Source organism: Ammodytes marinus (genome assembly GCF_949987685.1).
Source record: "Ammodytes marinus genome assembly, chromosome: 4".
NCBI classification, from domain to species: Eukaryota; Metazoa; Chordata; class Actinopteri; order Uranoscopiformes; family Ammodytidae; genus Ammodytes; species Ammodytes marinus.
The window spans coordinates 18,847,785-18,871,626 of record NC_137233.1 but is presented as its reverse complement, the minus strand read 5'-3'; the positions used below and the strand labels follow the sequence as shown (position 1 = coordinate 18,871,626).

Here is a 23,842-nt window from a genome sequence, read left to right as displayed (position 1 = left end):
ATATAGATGCATTGTTATTATGTCTCCTATTCTGATTCTGATTAGGATTCAGCAGCCTGCCTCTTAAAATAATTTCAAGCAGTTCAACATTGAGACACACACACACACACACACACACACACACACACACACACACACACACACATTTAGCTTGATGGGTATAACTCACATTACAAACCAGCCCTTAGCACAGCCTACAATTTGACAGAACCTACTCAAAACTCACCATACCTCATGTGGGTGGACCTGAAACTCAATGAGCCCCAAAAACAAAAGCCTTCTTCCACCGTGAGCCTCCAAATCTCAACTGGAATTTCCAGCTAAAGACTGTTGCAGTATTCTTGTAATAATATACATTTTTCTATCCCCAGAGTCACTGCTAATTGAAGTAATCAATTTATTTCGAAACCCACACAGACCACAAAATTTCAAAAAAACTGACAATTTTACCCTTTTCCTTTTCATGTATTAAATTTGAAGTGACGCCATGTAATACTCAGAAACATAATGGCTGTACACTGCTGATACAATTTGATCATACAATATCAATTTAATCGAGACGAGTAGAAAGTGTTTCTTTCGATTGCAAGTTAAACGAATGGTCAACAGAAGTAAAACAGATCAATTGTCCCATTAGTCCCACGGTACATCAACCTATTCAAGGTGGCTGAGTTTGTCCCGGTTTAATTATAATTTTTTTTTTTCGATCGCTAAACAACGGTGGCCACAACTGGAGCTACATGTGCAAAACTCTAATCACAGTCTGCACAGCAGCAGTTCATGTGGACCAAACTCTAGCTCGTTTTTCATTGCTTGAACACAGTTTTCAAAACTCTACACAATTATCTCATGGCTTAACCACAATTAGTAAAGAGCTGTAATGTGTGATGAAAGCTCCATCCATTCCTTACATTAAATGACAGTTACATTACAGGAATATATTTCTGTATTGCAATTATAGAATATTTACACATACAATTTTTACTGTAAATACAGTTTTACAACAGGACTCAAAGGCTGCACCTTACAGCAAGGTGCAGCAAAATGCTATTGTTGACATGGTCGTTGTCAACAATGCAATACAACTGCAGGAGATACAAAGATAGAGTTGTGGCTGATTATGATATATTTGGGAATGTAATATATAAAATATAATATACAAATAAATATCTATGCAAACTGCTGGTTTTCATTCTTTTCGTTTACCTAAAAAAAACTGTTATGTTCATGTGAAAGAATTTTTTTCTCTTTCCTAAAAGTACGTAATTTGTGTGAAGTAACTCAAATTATTCAAACTGTAAAGAATAGATTAAACGTTTGTAATTTCTGCATTAGGGTTTGGTGCTAGTGTTTTTACTATGATTTTGTAGTGATTGACAGTGTGTGAAGAGACGTGTGTGAAGAGAGTGTGTTGCTTGGAATGAGTTTTGCAGGTGATGTGAACTGTTCAGCTCAGGTGACTGTTGGTAGTGCAGACTGTAGTTACAGTTTTGCACATGGAGCTCCAGTTGTGCCCACTGTGGTTTAGCAATTGAAAATAAAACTGTAAGGGTTCAAGCCAGAAGGGTGAATGGTCAAAGCCTCCTGGACCAAAGGGGGCACTACAAATGCCAGAACTTGTTGTAATCTGCTCCATTAATTTACATGAACAAAATCTCAATTTCACCTTCCCAACTTTACAAAAATCATATAGAATAGCGCACATGTTCTACAGAGCTGACATTTTTTACCTATTCTTTCTACCTCCGTTTAGGGACTTGAGCTGTTGTTGGGCATCATGCTTTTCAAACACTTACAGTTTACTGGTGAAATACTTTGAATCTTGACCACATTTTCACATGCAATGTATTTACCAGTCCATCCAGACACCGGAAAAAACACTACTGTATCGGCCATGTGCAGAATACATCTGGAGTCGTAGGCTCCTTTTAGAGGAATTGATTTCTGCCGGAAATTAAGATCAAGAAAAGAAAAAAGGAAAAGGAAGAAAGGAAGTTCATCAGGCTAATGGATGAACCTATGCCACATATTTAGCATGTTATCATTAGCATGTTGTAAAACCTTCAACGGTTTGTGGATTTAATTTTTTCAACTGAATAGCCTGTTGTATAATAAAATACACCATACTATAAGAGTCCTTAGCCACAAATAGGAGTGAGAGTCCATTTAATGTCCTTATAGCCTGTCTCGTCCACAGCTCCAGACTCCACCGAGTTTGTCCTTGACTTTGCAGCATTGTATCATAAAAAAGCAGCTTTAACACAATATATGTTGTCAGTAGACATGATTGAATGTTGTTTTCCAAGATATGAGGATAATATTAAAATTGTTTCAAAACACACACACAAACCCCTGACATGATAAAGTGGATTAGCAGAGTAGCATTTTGTTTTCCAATCCATAGGCCTATATACAAATATTTCCTAATTCATGGATAGGAGCTCAATCATATTCAGAGTGGAGATTAAATGAAGGGCTGTTGGTGGTTGATTGGAACAATTTCACACCATTTCTGCAGCCACCCTACACAGTATGGCTGCCACAGGACATGCGGTAGGTGATCATTTTAAGAACTATAGGTTCTGAAGCTATTGGACATTATCAGTGCTAAACTACATATTTAAATATCCACCAAAACAAAGTTACTCGCCTTTAGTTCATTAAATAATGTTAACTGTGATATGAAGCCTATATTAGAATGATGTATGCTAATTCTAATTAGAATGGTTAGAATTAGAACATGATGTATGCTGCTATGAGGTAATGCAGAGCCATCCTAAAGTTATTATAAAAACTCCCGTTCAACAGTTTCAGACCGGTCCTAAACCCATGCAGGTCAGGAGCAGGGTCATCAAGCTTAATGCATGACCCATTCAAACCAGCTGGCCATTATACGAAAGTCTAAGGGTGTGGGGGCAGAAATTACAGTTCAAAATCCATTTTGTGCGATTACAAAAAAGGGTCTTTTTTGTATTAGCTTGTTTTTATTGTCTTTTAAATGCAATTTCTTCAACTGTTTAACTGTTTGTCTGCCTGTTTTAGCATTTCCTTTTTATTATTCTCTCTTAAATACAATTTAAATATTTTTTTTATGTCTAAGCTGGATGTATTTCTATTCCCTTGTAAAGCACTTTGAATTACCCTTGTTTCTGAACAGTGCTATAGGATATAAATAAACTTGCCCTGCCTCAAGATGCACAAGATGGCCTAAAAGTTTAAATTAATCAGTCCCAACTCTTTGCATCGGTCTCTAAGATGAACCTGTAACTGTTATGCATTAGGCTATGTAATGCCAAAGATGCATCTCATGCTGCAGCAGTCTGCCAGATGAAACACAAGAAGGTTGGTCCCATTAGTTTATCACCAATGCCACACTCAATCTGATTCCTGACACATAAGTCTTTTATTATATATGCATGCTGTTTGTGAATGTTGTAACCTATAATTGCAGTGTTGCTTTATGTTATTTTGGGAGCCTGCACACTGTATTCAATGTTTATATCTCATCTAAGGGCCTCTTTTTGTTTTCTCAAAACTGCGTGTCAACCGAGCCTGCTAACGGAGGCGGGGAACTCAATGCTAACGAGCAGCTATAGTATCCAATAGAAAGCATATTCGTCGTTCAAATCAGCCAATGGGAGCTGGGCAATACTGCGCTGCACCTCTCAGGTCTCCGTGAGGGTGGGGCTTGTCGTCGACGACCCACCCCTCAAGGCCGCGGCGTTTGGTTGCGCACAGGCTGCAGTTTCAGTTTGTTTTATTCACCATTTTGACTAGCTGAAGGTACAAAAAAAATAAGAATAGTTGCGTGTGGGGGACGAGCCGCTGCCGTACTTTTCTTTTCACGCGCTAGCTCGGACGGTGGAGTTGTGCGTTCGTCTCGCTCCCTTCGGTGTTTCGCAGAGCGGGAATCTACATTTTCTTTTTTTTCTCCCCCCTGTGCTTCGTCTTCACCCTCCTTTCTTACATCCTTAACCTCTACAGTATTTCTGCAAAATGTCAAGACCAGTGAGGTAGGTGTGCTAAATCCGTCCGCTGCTCTCCCGTCCGTTAATAACGACACGGTTGCTGGCAGGCGTTGCTAATAAACATGCACGCCTCGGCCATGCCGTGTTTTATGAGCTGGGAATTGTGTGTATTTCATGAAAAAATAATGTGAATGTGTGTGCGCGTGCCTCCCCTTCTGGTGTATGCAGCCGTCTCTCACTAACATGGACGGTGTGGACTGTTCGCCATGTCTTGTGGAGATAACGCGCCGCTGTGTCGTGTCTTCTATCATTCTTTTCAACGGGGCCATGATTTGCATTGTTGGCTGCTATGTATGTAGGCCGAGCGGGAAACTGGAGACGGTGAATCCACTAGCTACGTTTTACTGCTCTCTTAAGCTAGGGCCTGCGAATATTTTCGCTCTCTTGACTGAGAATGAGAATATGGCCACCCATTCATCCAGGGGGAGGCTCTGAAACGCTACATCCCCCCCACCAAAACTGGGGGAGAAAAAAAAAGGCGATCGGAGGAGGTGGTGCTCTGCCTCGGGATTTGATCTTGTTACCGCGCAGACTAGACATGGCGGCTCTGTAGTCCCCTTGCTGTCGTGTTTTCTTTCGGGTGGAATATTATTATCGTTTCAGTGAAATAGAAGGAGTTGTATATTAGCTAACGTAATGGTCGTAGCTGGGAGAACAAAAACTACGGAGAGCGGATCTACATTTTCAGTGCTGACTGATGTCACAGGAAGGCGGAGAACTACAAAAAGTCACCACACCCCCAATGCAAAGATCCCGTGTGATCACAGCGCCATGCACTACCCGGGCTACTTTTATCAATACAACTCAAAAGCTATTTGTTATTTAAATGTAAATTGAGTCCATATTATTTTTGGAAATTGATAAGTATAAAGTGGCTGCTTGAAAGGGATGATCAGGTTTTATTTGCACGTTAATAAAAAAAAAAAGAATAAAGCAAAGTTACGATTAGCGAGTCAACTGTAAATACAGAATAAAACAATAACTATGATTTTATTTAAACGGATTCCTTCAAAAAGTAAAATCGTTTTCCAGAGCTGTTTATTAATTATTATTATTTTTACAGCTACCTCATATTTGGGCAGATTGCATCATCAGTATGACACACATTCTTAGTTGAACTGAATTGTAAACTTCTGGTCACACATCATTCTCAAGTCATGATTTTAGTGGACAACATTGCAGATGCATATAAAATCTGAGGCCTCTAAGTTGAAAAGCAATCTTGTGTGATATCTGATTAAAGCACAGCTGACACTCTCTGATGCTGCAACATTAAGGCACAACTTGTAGCTTATATTTAATATTTTTTTTTTATTGAGTAAGTTTGTGATGATTGGGTGAATCAACATTGTGCTCAGCAAACCCATCGTGACTGCATTTTCTCAAAAAAAATCAAATGGGCTTATATGGGATGCATCATCTGTCATTACATCATGTTTTGGGTGCATGCTTGCAGGTCATTACTCCACACGTAATTTTACCTTCAGTTCAGATGAACCTTAATGTTCTATGAAAAAAAAGGTCATCCATCTGTATTGGGGCCAATGCTACGGGCATCCAGAAGGCTAATGTTTTTCCACAATGTAGTGCGACGCAATCCTGCAATCAACCATAGTGTTGTATGAGAAAAAAAAACATGTCCAAGTCATTCATCACGCGAGTCAAATGTGTGAAAGTTCCAGGTAGATTTATACCCATAGTTTATCTGTTTATCTCGTGATCATGGATATGGAGAATAATCGTCTGACTTTTAGGCGTTGTAAACGTACGGATACTATTTCAGTGTTTTTGGGCTGATTTAGCCTCAAACTCACTGATCTGTTACTTAAACTATAGCCAGGAATTGCATATCGTCTCTCACCTTTTATCGCAGATAACGGTGGCCGTGTTAATGCAATGGGGGTCCTACAGTTCAGGTTTTGTAGATATTAAAACACATTTTTGTATGTAAAAGTTTAGTTAGTCAAACGTTTAAAAAAAACATTTTTGGCTGTATGTCAACTTCTGTGTTCCTGTCCAACACAAAAGGAAACCCCTAGCAAGTTTAGAGCTGTGATAACTGATCATAACAACAATTACGCGTTGCGCTCATTACGTTCTCACCTGGACTCATGTACTGAATAATCCTCTACATCTGATTGCATTTCTGTTATACATCAGCTTCTTGGCCCGAACTGTAGTTGGGAACGCGCTGGTCTCTCTAAGCAAGTCTTCTTGTTTTGGCTCGGCTAAGCTAAGTAGCTTTAGCTGCCCGATCAACTTTGCGGAGGAATGAAGTAGCGAGACATTGGGGTGGAGTTAATGTCTTTACTCTCATCCGACTGCACTTAAACTGGGTGCATGAGGCACTTAACGCCAATTAACAACAAATACACCTGTAGCATGGGCTGCGCACACTGGCTAATACATTTGATTTGATTATTTATAAAAATTTGTTGAAAATAATGGAATACGGATGTTTTCTTACTGGGCATGTCTCAGTCTACCTGGGCGTCCAAGTAGAGCATATGTGTGGGGAAACACTGCGTTTTAAAGGAACACATGAATGCTGGTGTTAATATTGACATTTCTTCAACATTTAAAAAATCTGCGTTTTATGTGTTTGAAATCAGTGCGCCACATACGATTTTAAATCAGTCCTGACCGCTGCAGCCGAATGGTGACGTAGAGATGACCGTTTGGGGCGACTTCCCAAAATGTTGACTTCCTAGAAAGTTGTGGTAACACGGAGTGTTACCACAACTCTGCATTGTAATATATCGATCCTGTGCATCATGAAAGGAATCATCGGATTCACAAACCACCATTTCCACAGTTGGGGGATTAAATAGCTGGAAAACTTTGGAAAACTAGTTTGTTGATCTCTGATATCCCTGGGATGTATGTGTATCATAATTAGGGCTGCAACTAATGATTATTTTGATAATCGATTAATCTGACGATTATTTTCTCGATTAATCGATTAGTGTTTTGGTCCGTAAAATGTCAGAAAATTGTGAAAAATGTTGATCAATTTTCCAAAGCCCATGTTGACGTCCTCAAATGTATTGTTATGTCCAAAACAGACAGATATTTCAGTTTACTGTCATAATAGGAATAAAGATACCAGAAAATATTCACATTTGAGAAGCTGAAATCAGAGAATTTGGAATTTTTTTATTAAAAAATTACTTGAAACGATTAATCGATTATCAAAATAGTTGGCAATTTATTTTAATAATCGATTTGTCGATTAATCGTTGCAGCTCTAATCATAATGTGTGGAAAGCTTGGCGAGGGCGCGTGCAACAGCAGCACATGCCTGAAGCTTTTACTGTGGTGTGTGTGTGTGCGCGCGCACCTGGGACTGTTGTTGAAATCTAAGGACTTGTAAAAAGTTTGGCACCACTACCCCTACCACTAATCTTGTGTATTAGATTATATCTGTTTGTGCTGTATGTGAAGCACTTGACATTACATAATAGGAAGAGGGAAGATTTTCCTTTGGATTTAACCTGCATCAAATTTACCTTCTAGAGGTGTGTGTTACCTGTTATCTGAGGCCGCTCCCTCACACACTTTGCCAATTGAGCCCTGGAAACTGTAGAAGGCAGACCAGTGTCCAGTTCACTGCCCCCATCTGGGGGCTGTGTGTACCTTCTCAAAACAAATGATGCAATCCACACATTCATAAACAGCTGACTTGTTGCTGTCTCTTGCGCACCCCCCCTCACTGAAGAATCTCTGCTGTGTAAATGTAATCTAATGCAATGTCTGTTCTTCTTCACAGGAACAGGAAAGTGGTGAATTACTCACAATTCAATGAGTCTGATGCAGGTAAGTGAAACCTGAGCTGTAGGGGTTGGCGTTATATTGAATATAGACGTAATGCAGTGTTTCCCACAGAATTTTTTGAAAGTGTGGGGGGGGGGACCCCGACCCCGACCCCCCTAGGGGAGTCCGGGGGTATGCTCCCCCGGAAGAAAATGTTGTACCTTTTAAATGTTAAATGCATCAATCTGGTGTACTTTGAGGAACACTATTCCTATATAAATGGTGATTAAGATGGAGTTTAACACACTTATCAATGGTTAATGAATAAATAATTTTCTATGATACACATTTGAGCCATCAAAAAAATTAAGCAAAGGTGGTGGTTACCTGTGGTTCAAAAGAGTGAACACAAGCGCCCTTTTGTTTTATTAGATTGTTGAATTACTAGTACTCAAATAACTGTGACTACAATCACGAAGGATAGCTCACAATATTCTTTCCAGCAGAGGGTGCTCTGCTGGAAAGGCAGCAGGCGCGCAAATTACCCACTCCCAACTCGGGGAGGTAGTGACGGAAAAATAACAATACAGGACTCTTTCGAGGCCCTGTAATTGGAATGAGTACACTTTAAATCCTTTAACGAGGATCCATTGGAGGGCAAGTCTGGTGCCAGCAGCCGCGGTAATTCCAGCTCCAATAGCGTATCTTAAAGTTGCTGCAGTTAAAAAGCTCGTAGTTGGATCTCGGGATCGAGCTGACGGTCCGCCGCGAGGCGAGCTACCGTCTGTCCCAGCCCCTGCCTCTCGGCGCCCCCTCGATGCTCTTAACCCGCGTGTCCCGCGGGGTCCGAAGCGTTTACTTTGAAAAAATTAGAGTGTTCAAAGGCAATACAGTCACAGCGCGTGTTGACACCGCAGGGGGAGGGGCTGATTGACTCGGGGAGATTGAAGCCTCGATCCCTCAAGCGGCGCTTTGATAATACGTCCATGATTGAAGGAAATATTGTTTCTTGAGATCACATCGCGAATCACACGTTAAAGATTTTTATGCGGAAATGCTATTGTTTCCAAGTGAAACTCGCGCATTGCAAATGAAATGTATACATGTATATTTTTTAAATAGTAAAATATACATGTAAAAAAAATTTAAAAAAATTAAAGTGTGGCGGGGCAAAATGAAAGTGTGGCGGCCCGCCACGGAATGATACATTAGTGGGAAACACTGCGTAATGTATCTACTTTGGATGTATGTAATTACTTCATCGTGACCATCACATACAAATTGTCACGTAATGCTTTTATGCCGGAGATGGCATGAGCATATATTTTGCATATGTATTTCTTTGCAGCTCAATATGAAGCTAGTGAATGGTTATAATGAATCAGTTAGTGACTATAAGAAGTCGTAGTTGGTGTCCCGGTTTACAGATTAACAGAAGATAGAAAAAGACAAATTTGTTCCCAAAAAAAATTGTGCTGGATTCATCGTAGTGGTTTGGCTATAACCAGAAGGATGTGAAACTAACAGGACGTGGAACAAACAATAAAATATGTGTGCAAAACCTTTGGCACATGCACTTTTGAAATTGATCTAATACAAAGCACTCGAGAGACTTTAACCCGGGATCTTTCATATAATGTATTGTTCATGCAGACACATTTCGCAGGGATTACTAAAATCATATAACTGCTGTGATGTGCAAAAAATGTTTAAATTGAACATTTATGATGTGTGTAGAGGAGATTTAAAACATTGAGATATATTTTTTGTAATGTTAGCCCATATGGCCGACCCATACTAAGATGTAATATTATTTATATTTATTTTAACGTAAGAGAATATTGCGCAAGCTTTTTCTTTTTAGAACAACAGCAATGTTGTACAACTAAGTTAACTAACTTTTTTTTTTACAGAGGTTTCTTTTTGCAATCTGTCATTGATATATTTTTATTTAAGTCATGTATTTTAGGTATGCCTATGGTTGTAATTAGGTCTACATTATTTTGTTGCATGCTTGAAATTTTGCTTTTGAATAAAAGGAGAAAATAATCAAATATGGGTAAATAAATTTTTTTGTTGAGTGTATTATTAAAAATGTAATAAGAGAAAGGCCTTTCCATGTGTCATTTATATGAAATATGTATTAATTTAATTAATTTACAGAAAATATGCTGTATCGGGTAAATGTGAGTGAAATATTCATCTCTAGTCCTTTTCTGTGTAGATGAGGAGTACGGTGAGAGTAAGCCTAAGAAGGTGCGTGCAGCTGCCCCTCGTGAGCCCAAGCACAAGCGCTCAAAGAACTCACAGGATGACAGGTGAGCCTTTCCGTCTTCTACACACCATCAGTTTCCTATTGCTTTATTTCTATCAAATAAAATGTGTATGAATTGTCCTCCAATCGTTTCTAAATTCATGCATGTTCCTAAACGTCCAGATGGGGAATTCAAAGCTGGGACAAAAAACCTGGCACCATAGTGAGAGGTTAGAATGCATTTATAGCATTCTACTCAAAACGTTCAAAAAGGGCCAGACGAAAAGAAAAAAATTGATCTTGAAGGATTAATTGAAACCCTGCCCACTTAGACACCTCTACGTAGCCAGCAAATCACTGCATGAAGTGGGTTTGCTTGTTAAGGCCAGGACATACCGGCCTGATAATCGGTCGTCGTAGATGTCGTCGGGCTTCTTTTGAGCCGATTGAACATGTTCAATCGGCGGCGGGCAGTCTTTCAGTTGGAGCAATTTGATTTGTGGAGGGCTAGCGAATCAGTGAAGCCCGGAAGTGAGGCGGGTAGCACAAACAGCTAACAACAGTTAGCCATCGTTTTAATGTGTTTGTTTGTTTGTTTCGTTCAGCGAGTACTCACATGCATCAACCCTAGTTGACTGCTCGACACTCTCTGCTAAAAATGGTGCTCTTTATGGTCCATAAATATAAATACGTATTTCTATCTATGTTTATGGTCTAGAGAGCCGTCCCATCATTTCCGGCTTCCGTATTTTTTCGGGTCACAATACAGATTAGCGCCGTCTGCTATTATGGAGGCATTATGTCCCGCGCAAGCGCAGAGCGTACGGAAAGTCAGCAGTCGGTTTGGTGTGTTCTTTGCACTTTTTCGGGCCGCGACGGGAAGACTGGAGCTCCCTGAATAGGCAGTCTCCATTTTCGGGTAGTCGGACTGGTGTGTCCTGGCCTTTAGATAATTGTCTTCCAGAACGTCACATAAATTGTCAGAGGTGATAATCAAGTGTGGATGTTGCAGAGTTCTTGGACATATGTGGAAACGCATTGTCTAATGAGGAAGGCCTTAAAGTCCCTGTTACAACCAGCATTTAGCCAGGAAAAATAAAACAGATTGTAAGATGTTTGTGAGCCAACCAACAGAGACACAAACATGGAACTATAATGTGTATTAAAATAAGTGTGTTAATGATCATCTTGAGTCACCGACACAACTTTAAAGTCAGCTTATGGTGTCAGAAGGAACATTGCGCAGCTCTAATCAATATTCCTGTAATAATTAACAAAGCGGTTGCGCAATCTCTCTAAATATCGGCAGTGTTCTACAGGGTCAACACAATAACACAGTGATTGTCAACCTTTTTTGAGCCGTGGCACATTTTTTACATTTACAAAATCCTGGGGCACACCACCAACCAAAATGACACTCTAACACAGCACATATAATACATATAGTTAATAATATAGTTTCTAAATGTATTTATAGCCTACTCTCTAAGTGTGAAACCTGGGCCTGTTTCAATGAACACAAAATGGATATCCTGGCAGGAATGGTAGAAAGAATGGGATTTTGACCCATTTTCACCACAACCCCTTCTACACCTGAGCCCTGTGATTTTTCCTTCTCTATCTCTGCTGACTCCTCTATAAGGAAAATAGTTATTGGCCCAAAATTAACTAGTAGTAGCTGGATGACATAATCAACTGATTTGCATAATATGCAATTCTGAACGAGGCTAAATGAATAGAAAATGCTGACCAGGTAGTAGGCCTATACAAATTACCTAGGCCTCTTTACATACAGGTCCTTCTCATATAATTAGCATATTGTGATAAAGTTGATTATTTTCCATAATGTAATGATAATAATTGAACTTTCATATATTTTAGATTCATTGCACACCAACTGAAATATTTCAGGTCTTTTGTTGTTTTAATACTGATGATTTTGGCATACAGCTCATGAAAACCCCAAATTCATATCTCAAAAAATTAGCATATCATGAAAAGGTACTCTAAACGAGCTCTTAACCTAATCATCTGAATCAACTAATTAACTCTAAACACCTGCAAAAGATTCCTGAGGCTTTTAAAAACTCCCAGCCTGGTTCATTACTCAAAACCGCAATCATGGGTAAGACTGCCGACCTGACTGCTGTCCAGAAGGCCATCATTGACACCCTCAAGCAAGAGGGTAAGACACAGAAAGAAATTTCTGAGCAAATAGGCTGTTCCCAGAGTGCTGTATCAAGGCACCTCAGTGGGAAGTCTGTGGGAAGGAAAAAGTGTGGCAGAAAACGCTGCACAACCAGAAGAGGTGACCGGACCCTGAGGAGGATTGTGGAGAAGGGCCGATTCCAGACCTTGGGGGACCTGCGGAAGCAGTGGACTGAGTCTGGAGTAGAAACATCCAGAGCCACCGTGCACAGGCGTGTGCAGGAAATGGGCTAAAGGTGCCGCATTCCCCAGGTCAAGCCACTTTTGAACCAGAAACAGCGGCAGAAGCGCCTGACCTGGGCTACAGAGAAGCAGCACTGAACTGTTGCTCAGTGGTCCAAAGTACTTTTTTCGGATGAAAGCAAATTTTGCATGTCATTCGGAAATCAAGGTGCCAGAGTTTGGAGGAAGACTGGGGAGAAGGAAATGCCAAAATGCCTGAAGTCCAGTGTCAAGTACCCACAGTCAGTGATGGTCTGGGGTGCCATGTCAGCTGCTGGTGTTGGTCCACTGTGTTTTATCAAAGGCAGGGTCAATGCAGCTAGCTATCAGGAGATTTTGGAGCACTTCATGCTTCCATCTGCTGAAAAGCTTTATGGAGATGATGATTTCATTTTTCAACAAGACCTGGCACCTGCTCACAGTGCCAAAACCACTGGTAAATGGTTTACTGACCATGGTATTACTGTGCTCAATTGGCCTGCCAACTCTCCTGACCTGAACCCCATAGAGAATCTGTGGGATATTGTGAAGAGGAAGTTAAGAGACACCAGACCCAACACTGTGGATGAGCTTAAGGCCGCTATCGAAGCATCCTGGGCCTCCATAACACCTCAGCAGTGCCACAGGCTGATTGCCTCCATGCCACGCCGCATTGAAGCAGTCATTTCTGCGAAAGGATTTCCGACCAAGTATTGAGTGCATAACTGAACATAATTATTTGAAGGTTGACTTTTTTGTATTAAAAACACTTTTCTTTTATTGGTCGGATGAAATATGCTAATTCTTTGAGATAGGGATTTTTGGTTTTTCTTATTTTTTTTGCCAAAATCATCAATATTAAAACAATAAAAGGCTTGAACTACTTCAGTTGTGTGTAATGAATCTAAAATATATGAAAGTATAATGTTTATCAGTACATTACAGAAAATATTGTTTTTTATCACTTTATCACAATATGCTAATTATATGAGAAGGACCTGTATTTACAAACTAACTTTAAAAACTTTGTTAGTTGCCATAACTACAAGGTTAGATTTTTTTTCATAGATATGCAGTCGCCAATTGAATGTGGACCTATAAAACTATTTACGTGTTTTCAAACGTCACCTGGCAGCTCTTGCTCAGAGCGACACGGTGTTGTCTGGCTGCTGCAGGGGGCTGTTTTCACACACACACACACACCGTGTGAGTGAGGGCTGTCAGCGGTGAGGAGGAGCAGACAGCAGCCGTTGCTAGTACTCGGCTCTGGTGAGCGCGGTATTAAAAAAAAGTTGCAATATGTGTCTCTGGTCTTTAACTAGCCTTAGCGCCATGGCGGAAAGTTGGCAAATATGGCGGAAAATGTCGCCAGTTGGCAACATGTTAAAGACGTGACGACAGCGGGACACGTAATCCGCGCTGTTGATCGTTTCACTGATCAGTCGCGGACTGCTCTCTCTCTCAAACACAAAGCACTAATAATGGATGTAATAATAATAATAATAATGAAAACGTGTCAGCGAATTTCCGGGTCACGCGCGTGCCACTGGTTGAAAAAAAGTAGGCTACTCGCACTGTCTCAAAAAAGGGTCGCTAAATGCGAGCATTTGGTCTCAGTCTGGAGCCCTGCAGCTTTGCACACCACTCATCACTTGCAAGCAGCGGACCTCTCGTTTGTCAGAAAAACTTTTAAGTTCCTCTCGCAGCTTATACACACGGGCCAGCACTTTGCCGCGCGACAGCCACCGGACCGCCGTGTGGAGCAATAAGACTTTATTTTCCACTCCCATTTCCTCACACAAAGACACCCGACAATGGTTAATTAGGTGATATTAGATAATTTCCCACGGCACACTGGTTGAAAATCACTGCAATAACACGATCATGCTGTCTACTTGGCATGTTAGACCTTCCTGACAGCCATCCAGTGTTTCCCCCAGGAAATGTCTTAGTCAAGATGTTCACTGCTCAGGGGATGGGAGGCGCTTCGCGAAGCGCCGTGGCGAAAATTTTGGGGGTTGATTTTGCTCAAAGATGCCAATACGCACTAAATAAATAAACAACTGTTTATTTGAATACAAAACTACAACAGACACTGACCTTACAGTTGTGCAATTTTGCTATGTGCAGGTACACGTTTTGTGCAAACATGCAGACAGTACAAAATACAATTAAAGAAAACTTATACTGTTTTGCTGCAATAATATGCAGACATACTTAATACAAATAATGGACCATACACTTAACATCAACTGCAAATTTAACTTTTTTAAAGTTCCTTTTTGGATGGGGGCTGTTGTGCGACTATTGTGGACAATAGGCCTACTGTGATGCAATAGCCTGTAATTCATTAATGGTAATACAGAGGGTTTTGGGAAACATGAATTTCCGCAATTTAAAACATAAAAATAACGCAGCATTGAAAATTCTGAAAATAAATCCTGTAGGCCTACACTAGCGTGCTGTTTTACAAATAACTCAATAGTTGAAATAATAAATACAATGTGTTTTCCCCTTAAAATTACTAAATACATTTCTCCAACGGTCAGTAACAGTGTGGCACTTCTGTAAACTTACTGAAACTTGCCTGGGCCATCACTCTCATACATTCATCAGACTTTTCTCTGCTGTCTGAGCTGATGTGTTGCCACGGTGATGTGGAGTCTTAAACTGTCCTAGGTTTGCACAGCACCTCTTTCTGTTAAATATCTCCATAGAACAGCGCTGAGTTTATTTTCGCCACCAGTTCAATATCGGCTCTCGTTTACTCTCCCGCGTGCATGCCATATTCACACGCGCGCAGAGCCGCCGACACACACACAGAATCACACAGATCAGCTGATAGAGAAAAGCTTGGAGACACATGTGCACATTTATTTACCGCATGTTGCGGCCTTTTGCGCAGTTATGACCATGCACAAGCATGCATCGCGCTTGTGCAGCACTGAAAAATTGTTTATTATTATTTTATAATAATCCGATTGTTCACTCTCTTTCGCTCTCTCTGCTTCTCTCTCTCTACCTTGTTGATTATTCTCTGTACATTCCAGTTGCTAAGATGTTGTTTTCCTAATCTTTGTTGCAGTGAGGAGTCTGACGAGAAGGTCACCAAACCCAAAAATGATTCAGCAGGTAAGTCAGTGTATTGTCTGCTTTGGCTCAGGAACTGTGTGAACATCTGGAATTTAAATACTGGACAGCCATCAGAGTGACTCCCTCTGTCTGTGTGTGTGTGTGTGTGCTGCAGATGACTTTGGCAGTGAGGAGGGAGACAATGACTTTGGAGAGGAGGAGGATGAAGATGGAGGAAGCGACTATGAAGAGAAGAAGGGGAAAAAGCCAGTAAAGAAAGCCAAGGTCGAGAAGCCCAGCAAGAGGGGGCCCAAGAGAAAACGACCTGCCGGTGAGAATCCACTGTATCCTTTATTCCACCTGATCATGTTACAAGGGGTTAGGAGCCTCTCTTTAAGCCCCACCTTCCAAAAAGTTAGATTCAGGGGTAACTGGGGATGTGGCTTATTACAGATGGAGTTAGTTGGTGATGGGGAGCATGGCAGAAATTTGATAGGCGGAAGTGGAGAAAAAGAGATCATACTTTGGGATCCCCTTTTCACACCAGGCTACCCATATTAATGTTGAAAAACAGAAAAAAGTGCATTTTGCATGATAGATGAACTTTAAGCTAACATTAACATCAGCTGTCCTCTGTGCCATCGTAACCCTTGCAGGAGCTTTTCAATTCATCCCGTAACATGCATCTTTTTGGGGATTTACAAATCCATACGAAGATCAAATATTTAAATTCTTTTGTGTCCATATTATATCCATTATTGACCGCATATTCCCATGATGCAAGCAAGTCACGGTTGATGATTGGCAATAGCAGCACCGCATAGCGAAAGTAGCCTACACAAACAGCTGAGCTAAGCTAATGTTAGCATTACGCCAAGCTATACTTTTCCTTCCAAAATCGCGCTAATGTTGTGGTATCGTTAAGAGGAACACATAATCTATTCTTCCTCCATCTCTCTCTCTCCCTACTGCGCTTGGTGCCGCTTTCAGTTTGCCTCACTCTGATAACATCATGTAGCCTACAGCTGATATCACCGGTTGTGCTTTGAAAGGTCAGCGGCCAAAGTTCAAATAATTCGATAATATATTTCAAATTAATGTCTAATTTGTATTTTACACTTTTTGTATAACTTGTGTATCTAAATATTATTTGCTGACAAAATCTGTTGCAGTTTGAGCTACTTTTGCAAAAAAAAAAACGAATATTCCGAATACTGAATTGAGCTCCGAATACTAATTTAACAAACGAATACTCGGATATTCGAATAATTCGGGCCAGCCCTAATTAACATCAGTATAACTGATTGATACGAAAGTCAAGCGCCTATTATTATAAAAGTATCTTCATGTGGACCGTTTCATTTGTGAAAAAGTAGTAAAATGCCTTTAGTGTCTCCAGTGGAAGCTGTGTGAAGTCTCATTGGTGTCCCTAAGTGACATCAACCGAGTCATCATCGGTTGGGAATAAATAAGAATAATCTCTTGCCTTGGGAGAGAGAAAGAGGTTAGTTAACCAGACTTCTGTAACCCTCGCCTCATCTCCACTTTAAGCTAATAGATCAGGCTCTGATCTCTGGCCAAACTGTCAGTGGTCCAGTTGCATTGTGGGTCATGTAGTGTATGATACTATGATTTCCGCGATATTGGAAACACGGACGGAAGCAGCGAATTGGGCATTTAAAATGGAAAATACAGTTTGACAAGAAATTCCACCGAAGGAGAGAAAGACAGGCAGACAGATTGCGAGAGAGGCAGGGATATCTTTATTCCATAATTTTGCTTCTGACTTTAGACTAACACATTGCTGTTTGGTCAGCTGAGCTGATCAGCTGTTTGACACGGAGATGAAAACAAAAGTGATACTGAAGGTGGAGCAGTAGCAAATAGAATTAATAAATATTCTAACCTAACACAATTAATTTGTTGTGCGATTTGCATTAGTTAGTAGGCCTACAGTAGTTTGTTGATGATGAGATAACTTTTGAAAGGTAAGTACTTCGGAGTTCCTTAGTTTTTCCCTGTGGAAGCGAACTGCTGTGTTGTGCAAAATCAGCTGTCCTCTGTGCCATAATAGCCCTTAAAGGAGCTTTTCAGTTCATCCCGGATCGTGCATCTTTTCGGGAAATATAAATCCATACAAAGATCCAATATTGATTGTCTTTAGCGTCCATTTTATATCCATCATTGACCGGGTTTCCCATGATGCAAGCCAGTCACCGTTGATGGCCAATAGCAGCACTGCATAGCGAACATACACAAACAAACTAAGCTAAGCTAATATTTTATTTAATATTTAGATTGAAAATAATCGTTTTGGAAACGATCAGAAAAGCAGGCATGATCTATGCCTTGCCCCTCACATGCATACGCTGATCCAAGCAGGCTGAGAGAATATTCCATAGTTGTGAAAAACCAATGGACCTTTCTTGTTCAAAATTATAAGAACTGAAGGCATTGCCACCAACACAATTATCTGCCAGGCGGTTTAAACATTATCTTAAAGTTATTTTTGCTGTTGCCTTCTTCATTATAACCTGTCCTGTTGGGATTGATTTGTGTAACTGTGTTTTTGTTTTCTTTCCTAGATGACAGTGATGATGAGAAGGAAGTGAGTAGAAAGCGTACAGTGCGCCAGGCGGCCTCCAAGGCCGTGTCCAAACAGAGGGAGATCCTGCTGGGGGACGGAGGCAGTGAGGATGAGGAGCAGGAAGACCAAGAGGAACCTTATCCAGACCGTACGTACCACTGCACTCAACACACTTTGCTTTACAGCTATTATTATATTCATCATTTTAGAGCTTGATCAAATTATTGGGTCAGAGGCAGTTAAAAGCTTCAAGCACAACAACATTGGTGGATACTTTGTACTTTTCCGTGACTTGCCCCTGGATTTGCTTTGTTCATCAAACATGACCTATCCAGCGTATTTCCGCTGGTAGCTGCGATCGCTACGTTCGTTATGTTTTTATATATGACAGACATGGAGTTTTCATTGGTCTGGTTAGTCAGTGTAATCCCCGGCCCTAGTAAAAGAGGTTCCCAGTTCCAGACAAGCTTAGATACCCCTTTTCACACACTCAAAATTGAAGCCCAGTTGGGAACCAGTTGTTCGGTTTTCCAGAAAAACTGGTCACTGGTTCTAGAGCGGCTCCAGTTTTGAGCTGGTCTGGAATTGAAAACCGCTTACGTCAGGGGCCAGGGGAGAGATTATCCTGACCAACCAGCCATATTTTAAAACATTGCTACTACGGGACTCAAACATAATACATTATAATAATTACCAAACGTAGCGATCAAATCGAATGCTGCTGATACGCTGTATAGGTCATGTTTGGTTATCAAAGCAAAGCGAGAGGCAACATGTGTAAAAATACGTCAGATCGTATTTTTACTTGTGTTGCCTCTCGCTGTTGTTGTGCTTAAAGCAAGCGCTAGCTTTAGCATTAGCCAGGAGAGCGGTGCCATACACAGATACAGTTTACAGTCATGATTTGGCTCTCTAGCCCGGGGAAAAACAAACTAGTTCTTAATAGGCTCCCAAGTAGACCCCGCTGCGAATCGGCTCTAGTACCAGCCCAAACTGGTTCCGGTTGGTGGAGAAGGGGTAAGAGTTGGTGCCGCTCTGGCACCAGTTTTTCTGGCTGGAAATCGTTCTCTGGCGATTGAAAAGCAAATAACTGGTTATAGACTTAGACACCGACCCAGATTTTGCCTCTGTGGTAAATCAGACTGCTATGCATTAGGGCGTTTGTGTTTTTAAAGATTTTCATATAGATCATTTGTGTTTGTAGCCGATGAGTCCGGCAGCGATGAAGACTTCATGGTGGAGGATGATGATGACAGCGACTATGGCCGCTCCAAGAAGAGGGGGAAGAAGGTGATCAGACGGGGACGACCGGACAAGAAGGAGAAGAAAAGCCCCAAACCCAGACTAAAGGCCACAGGTAACATCACCACACACTTGTATTCTTCAGCCACAATCTCCCAGTGAAATATAAAGTATAAAATGTATCAGCTAAGTGGTTGTGGGGGGAGGAGCTTATGGTGGAGCTTAGACCTGAGTCTTCTGTTTACAAAACAATACCAACAAATTGTACTATGTAAAATATAGCCAGAGAGAGGAGGACTGTGCAGATAAACACACCACCTCATATTATAGTGGGGCAGAAGTGACCATTGAGAGGGATTATTTTTGTGCGATTTAATAATTTATTGTTTAAGTGTTGCATAGTATGCCTTTTTAAGGCACATAAAAAATATCATGAATTGTAGATTTTCTGAATTAAACAGGCCATTCCGATTGGAGTGAGAAAATGCTGCTACCTGTCAGTACTGTGTGTGTACAAAATCCGTTAATACACAGCCTAGGCTCTGCAACCTGGCATGTTTTTGGCTATGTTGGGCCCCCTTTGTGTACATACCAGTTTACTAAGCACTGGCCGTGGATTAATACCAGATTTTTAGTAACAGCATACAAACACAGTACAGACAGGTAGCAGATCGTGAGGACAATAAGCATTGACTCTGAGTCCACCTTTTAAATGTTATTAAAATAATTTGAAAACAATTATGAATTATTTTTGTAAAATAAGACTACAAGAAACAACATGGGCACAAATTAATATACGACTTCTTTCAGATGATAAAACTTAAATCTAAATAATGGAAACTAGAATGTTAGAAATAGCATTAAAGGCGCACTATGCAGTTTCAGGGAAGGCTGATTTGTTAACATTTGCAGAGGCTGCAGTTAGTTTATGAAACATATTTACTCTACATTTAATTCTTAGGATTGAATAATTCTATCATCATAAATCAAAGAAAAATTATTTTGAGGAACCTGGAACCAAACGTGAGACTACCATATGTTTGTAAACTAAACTGTGGGCCCTGCTGCTGTAAACTACAACAGTGAAACAGTAAGAGGTTTCTTACTTCAAACTGTGTTCCAGGGATCCAATTTTCCTGTGATGAAAGGTTGTTTATTCAGTTATGAGAATATATAACTTAGGAAAAAGTTCACTTCTCTGACACACACAAAGTCACATAGTGCACCTCTTTATGTATGCCATGAAGCCTTCTATAGTCAGACTGAACCATAACCTGATGTCTTTTGCCCTATCAGTGACCCCCAGCCCAATGAAAGGCAAAGGCAAGGGTCGCCCCAAGGCAGCGGAGAAGAGTTCACCCAAAGAGGAGGAAGAGGAGGATCCAGAGAGCCCGCTGGAGGAGGAAGAGGAGGAGGTGGAGAAAGTAGAGAAGGTCGAGAAGAAGAAGAAAGAGAAAGAGAGCGCCCCCGTCGCCAAGACGACGAAGGAGGCCAAGGCAGGAGAGGAGGAGGACGACGACGAAGAGGAGGAAGATGGTTCAGAAGAGGAGGCCCCTTCTGGGGAAGACTAGAAGACCCAGCCCATCCTCTATCTCTCTCTCTCTCTCTATGTTAATTCTCCACGGTTTTGTTTTTTTTGCTCTGCGTTTAGTCTTTTTTTTATTTTTTTTCTCTCTCTCCTGGTGGCCTGGCGCAATGGTTTGGACTTGATGTGATTTTCCTTGTTTTGCCCCTAATCAACCAAGGCATTGTGCTCATGTGATCAGACAGTAGGTCTGTCTGAATGTATGTAAGGAGACACAACATTTAACCACACCCGCTCTCGTGTCTTTAGCATATATATTCAGCATTTTTGTGAATCCAGACAAAGTCAAGCTCAGTGCTTGTGACCATCCGTCCTGACCCCGTTCACTTTGTGTTTGTGTTTTTTTTTTTTTTTTTTTTTTTTTTTTTTTTTCATTGGGATTATCACTGATCTGACACCAATGGCCACACAATTAATTCCCTGTTTATTTGACTGATATCTACGATTACAGGGAGTATTGTTCAGAGCTTCAGTAAGTAAAGCGTTGTATTTAAAAAGGCCAGGTGAAGTCAACACATGAAGCCGGGATCCTCTCTTTGGTACTTTGTGCTTTTTAAACCAGGAGCTTGTTTTAACAGGGCAGCCGTAGTTAACTAGCTGTTTTAAAACCATTATTTCAGTTAAAGCAGTCTTTTAATGAAATTTAAGAAGACCTGCTTGTTTCAGATGGTGGGGCCCTCTTCCTGTGTTGCTTGTGGAGTGCGTTAATATAGTATTCCACTTGTAGCCGCCTAGACAAGTTAGTCCGTCATAGACTGGCAGAGTGCTGTTCGCTACACGTTGAATCACCACTGTCACAGTTCAAGCCAGGATATGTCTTTTTATGTTACTGTTAAAATGTGTTCGCTTGTGAGGGTCTTGCTTTTTATTTAATTTTCTCTCTCAGCCAATCAGCTGCCTATGTGTAACGGTTTCTGTAATTGTTTGTTGGGCTTGTCCAATGATGCACCATGCTATGTAAAGGTTACCACACCCCCCTCCCCGCCTCTCTGCACGGCTGCAGCGTCTTCTCTTCATTCAACCCCTTGTGCCAGGCAACCACTAAATATATTTTTGTTTTTATTTTTAAGAAATGCAAGAAGAGATGTTTCTTTTTTTTCTGTTGAGTTAAAAACAAAAAACGAATGTTGTTTTTTTCAGTTTATTGTTCTAATTCTCTATTCAGATTTTTTTTGTAATGTTTGTTTTTTAAGAAAAATAAAAATGTATCTTGATTTTAAAGAAAAAAAAATGTGACCCTATCTAATCTGTTCTACCCGATGGTTGGACCAGCCATCTCTCCCTTATCCTTCCATTCATTCTCTCCTCTCCCAGTCCCTAAAGCCTAATGGTTACTGTTGGGTATCCATGTCCATGCTTTTCTAAGACATTTTTTGTTCACCCGTTAGTATTATACAAGCGGATAGATTTTTGAAGTCCGAAATACATAGTGCTGAGGCAGTGAAACGGTTGAAGTGTGCAGCTCACTATACACGCCAATCATTTGTCTTTCAATGCCTTAATTTATCATTGAGTTTGATTTCAGTAGTGGCCCTGATGACGTCACTGGAGGCCTGAGAATGTAAAAACAAGTCCTCATTTTTGAGCTCTTTGCTACAAGCTTAGAACAAAGTCAACAATTTGTATTAAAAAAATAATAATCAGCAGACTACCCAAAGCCATAAAGGATCTCCACTAATGATTCGGAGATCAGGTGCAGTAAATGTGAGATTGTCCCTTTTTTGTTGTTGTTGCGATAAGTGTTTTGATGTCAAAGCAAAAAGAAAATAAGAAGAAGCTGCTATTGTGATCTTGGGAACATACTGTGTAAATGAATAGATAGGTGTTTTTGTCAGTAGAAATTCTGATTGGTCCCAAGGCTGCAATAGAAATCAGTCATTGAACGATATGTACAGGACACACTCGGATCCAGTCCTCGGTTCAGAAGCACATTAAATTATTTTACAATTGTCCCTATTAGAAAATGTGTGTTTTTCTACGTTCAGCTCCTGAAATCGAAGCCCAATCCTTATGTCAATTTACGACGATTGGATACGAATAACAAAAATCCATAGTTTCTACCAGTCTGTCCAGTATGGATCAGATAAGTGTCCTGTAATTCACAGTGTTGAGGGGCTTGAACGCGGGTCTCTGTCTCCCATCATCCCACCGGAAGGCACATGGCATAAGGCTGTGAATTTCTCCTCTTGTCATCCCATTCTATACAATTCCCTCTGTTGTACTGTTTTTGATGTTTTTTCTATCCACCTTCAGTTGTACTGGCAATGTAAAATGTAAGCCAGGGTTGTGATTCCTACAGGAGGCCAAAGCAGAGGAGCTTTTTTGTCCGTCGTGTGGGGGGGAAAAGGAACGCTGAACTCTTTGAATCTTTTGCATGTTGTGGAAAAAGTGCGAAGCGATGATGATGCTGCTGGTGATGGCAATATTGTGGTCTTGCAAAACAGAAAAACACAAAAAAAAGTATTAACAACGATCATGTTGATAATGTTTTGGTTTCCAGGCTTCTAATAAAGGCAACCTACTTTTTATACGGATTTAACTACTTGTTTTGTGACGTCGAGCTCTGTTTAACCTCTGATTGGTGGCTTTTGGTTTAGAATGATCAGCAGTTCTCAGTGTCTGCCACTCAGTGTGCAATGATATTTGATCTGATGAAACAGACTCATTTAGACCAGTTTAGGAACAATAATTCAGAACTTAAAGAAAGTAAACAAGTAAAGGAAGGTAAAGAATTTAACTAAATTCACAGGGGAACATATTCTGGTGAGTACCAGTAGTAATAGCTTATTATATAAATATTTATTTATAGGCCTACATTTAAGAAGGGTTGAATGTCCAAAACTGGACCATGGGACAAAGGAGATATAGCCAAAACCACATATAAAACGCAACTGTTTATATAATAAATAGGC

At 40.5% G+C, this 23,842-nt stretch overlaps 1 protein-coding gene across 1 annotated transcript; it reads left to right on the top strand.

Moving 5' to 3' along the window:
• Positions 1 to 3,716: 3,716 nt before the first annotated feature.
• Positions 3,717 to 23,443, top strand: nucks1a (nuclear casein kinase and cyclin-dependent kinase substrate 1a). Its single transcript, XM_080026797.1, has 8 exons — positions 3,717 to 4,013; positions 7,798 to 7,844; positions 10,006 to 10,099; positions 15,530 to 15,576; positions 15,692 to 15,847; positions 18,102 to 18,251; positions 19,308 to 19,460; positions 20,642 to 23,443. Exons 1-8 carry the CDS (start codon positions 3,997 to 3,999, stop codon positions 20,914 to 20,916), a joined length of 939 nt encoding a protein of 312 aa, XP_079882923.1. The 5' UTR covers positions 3,717 to 3,996; the 3' UTR covers positions 20,917 to 23,443.
• The last annotated feature ends 399 nt before the right edge of the window (positions 23,444 to 23,842 follow it).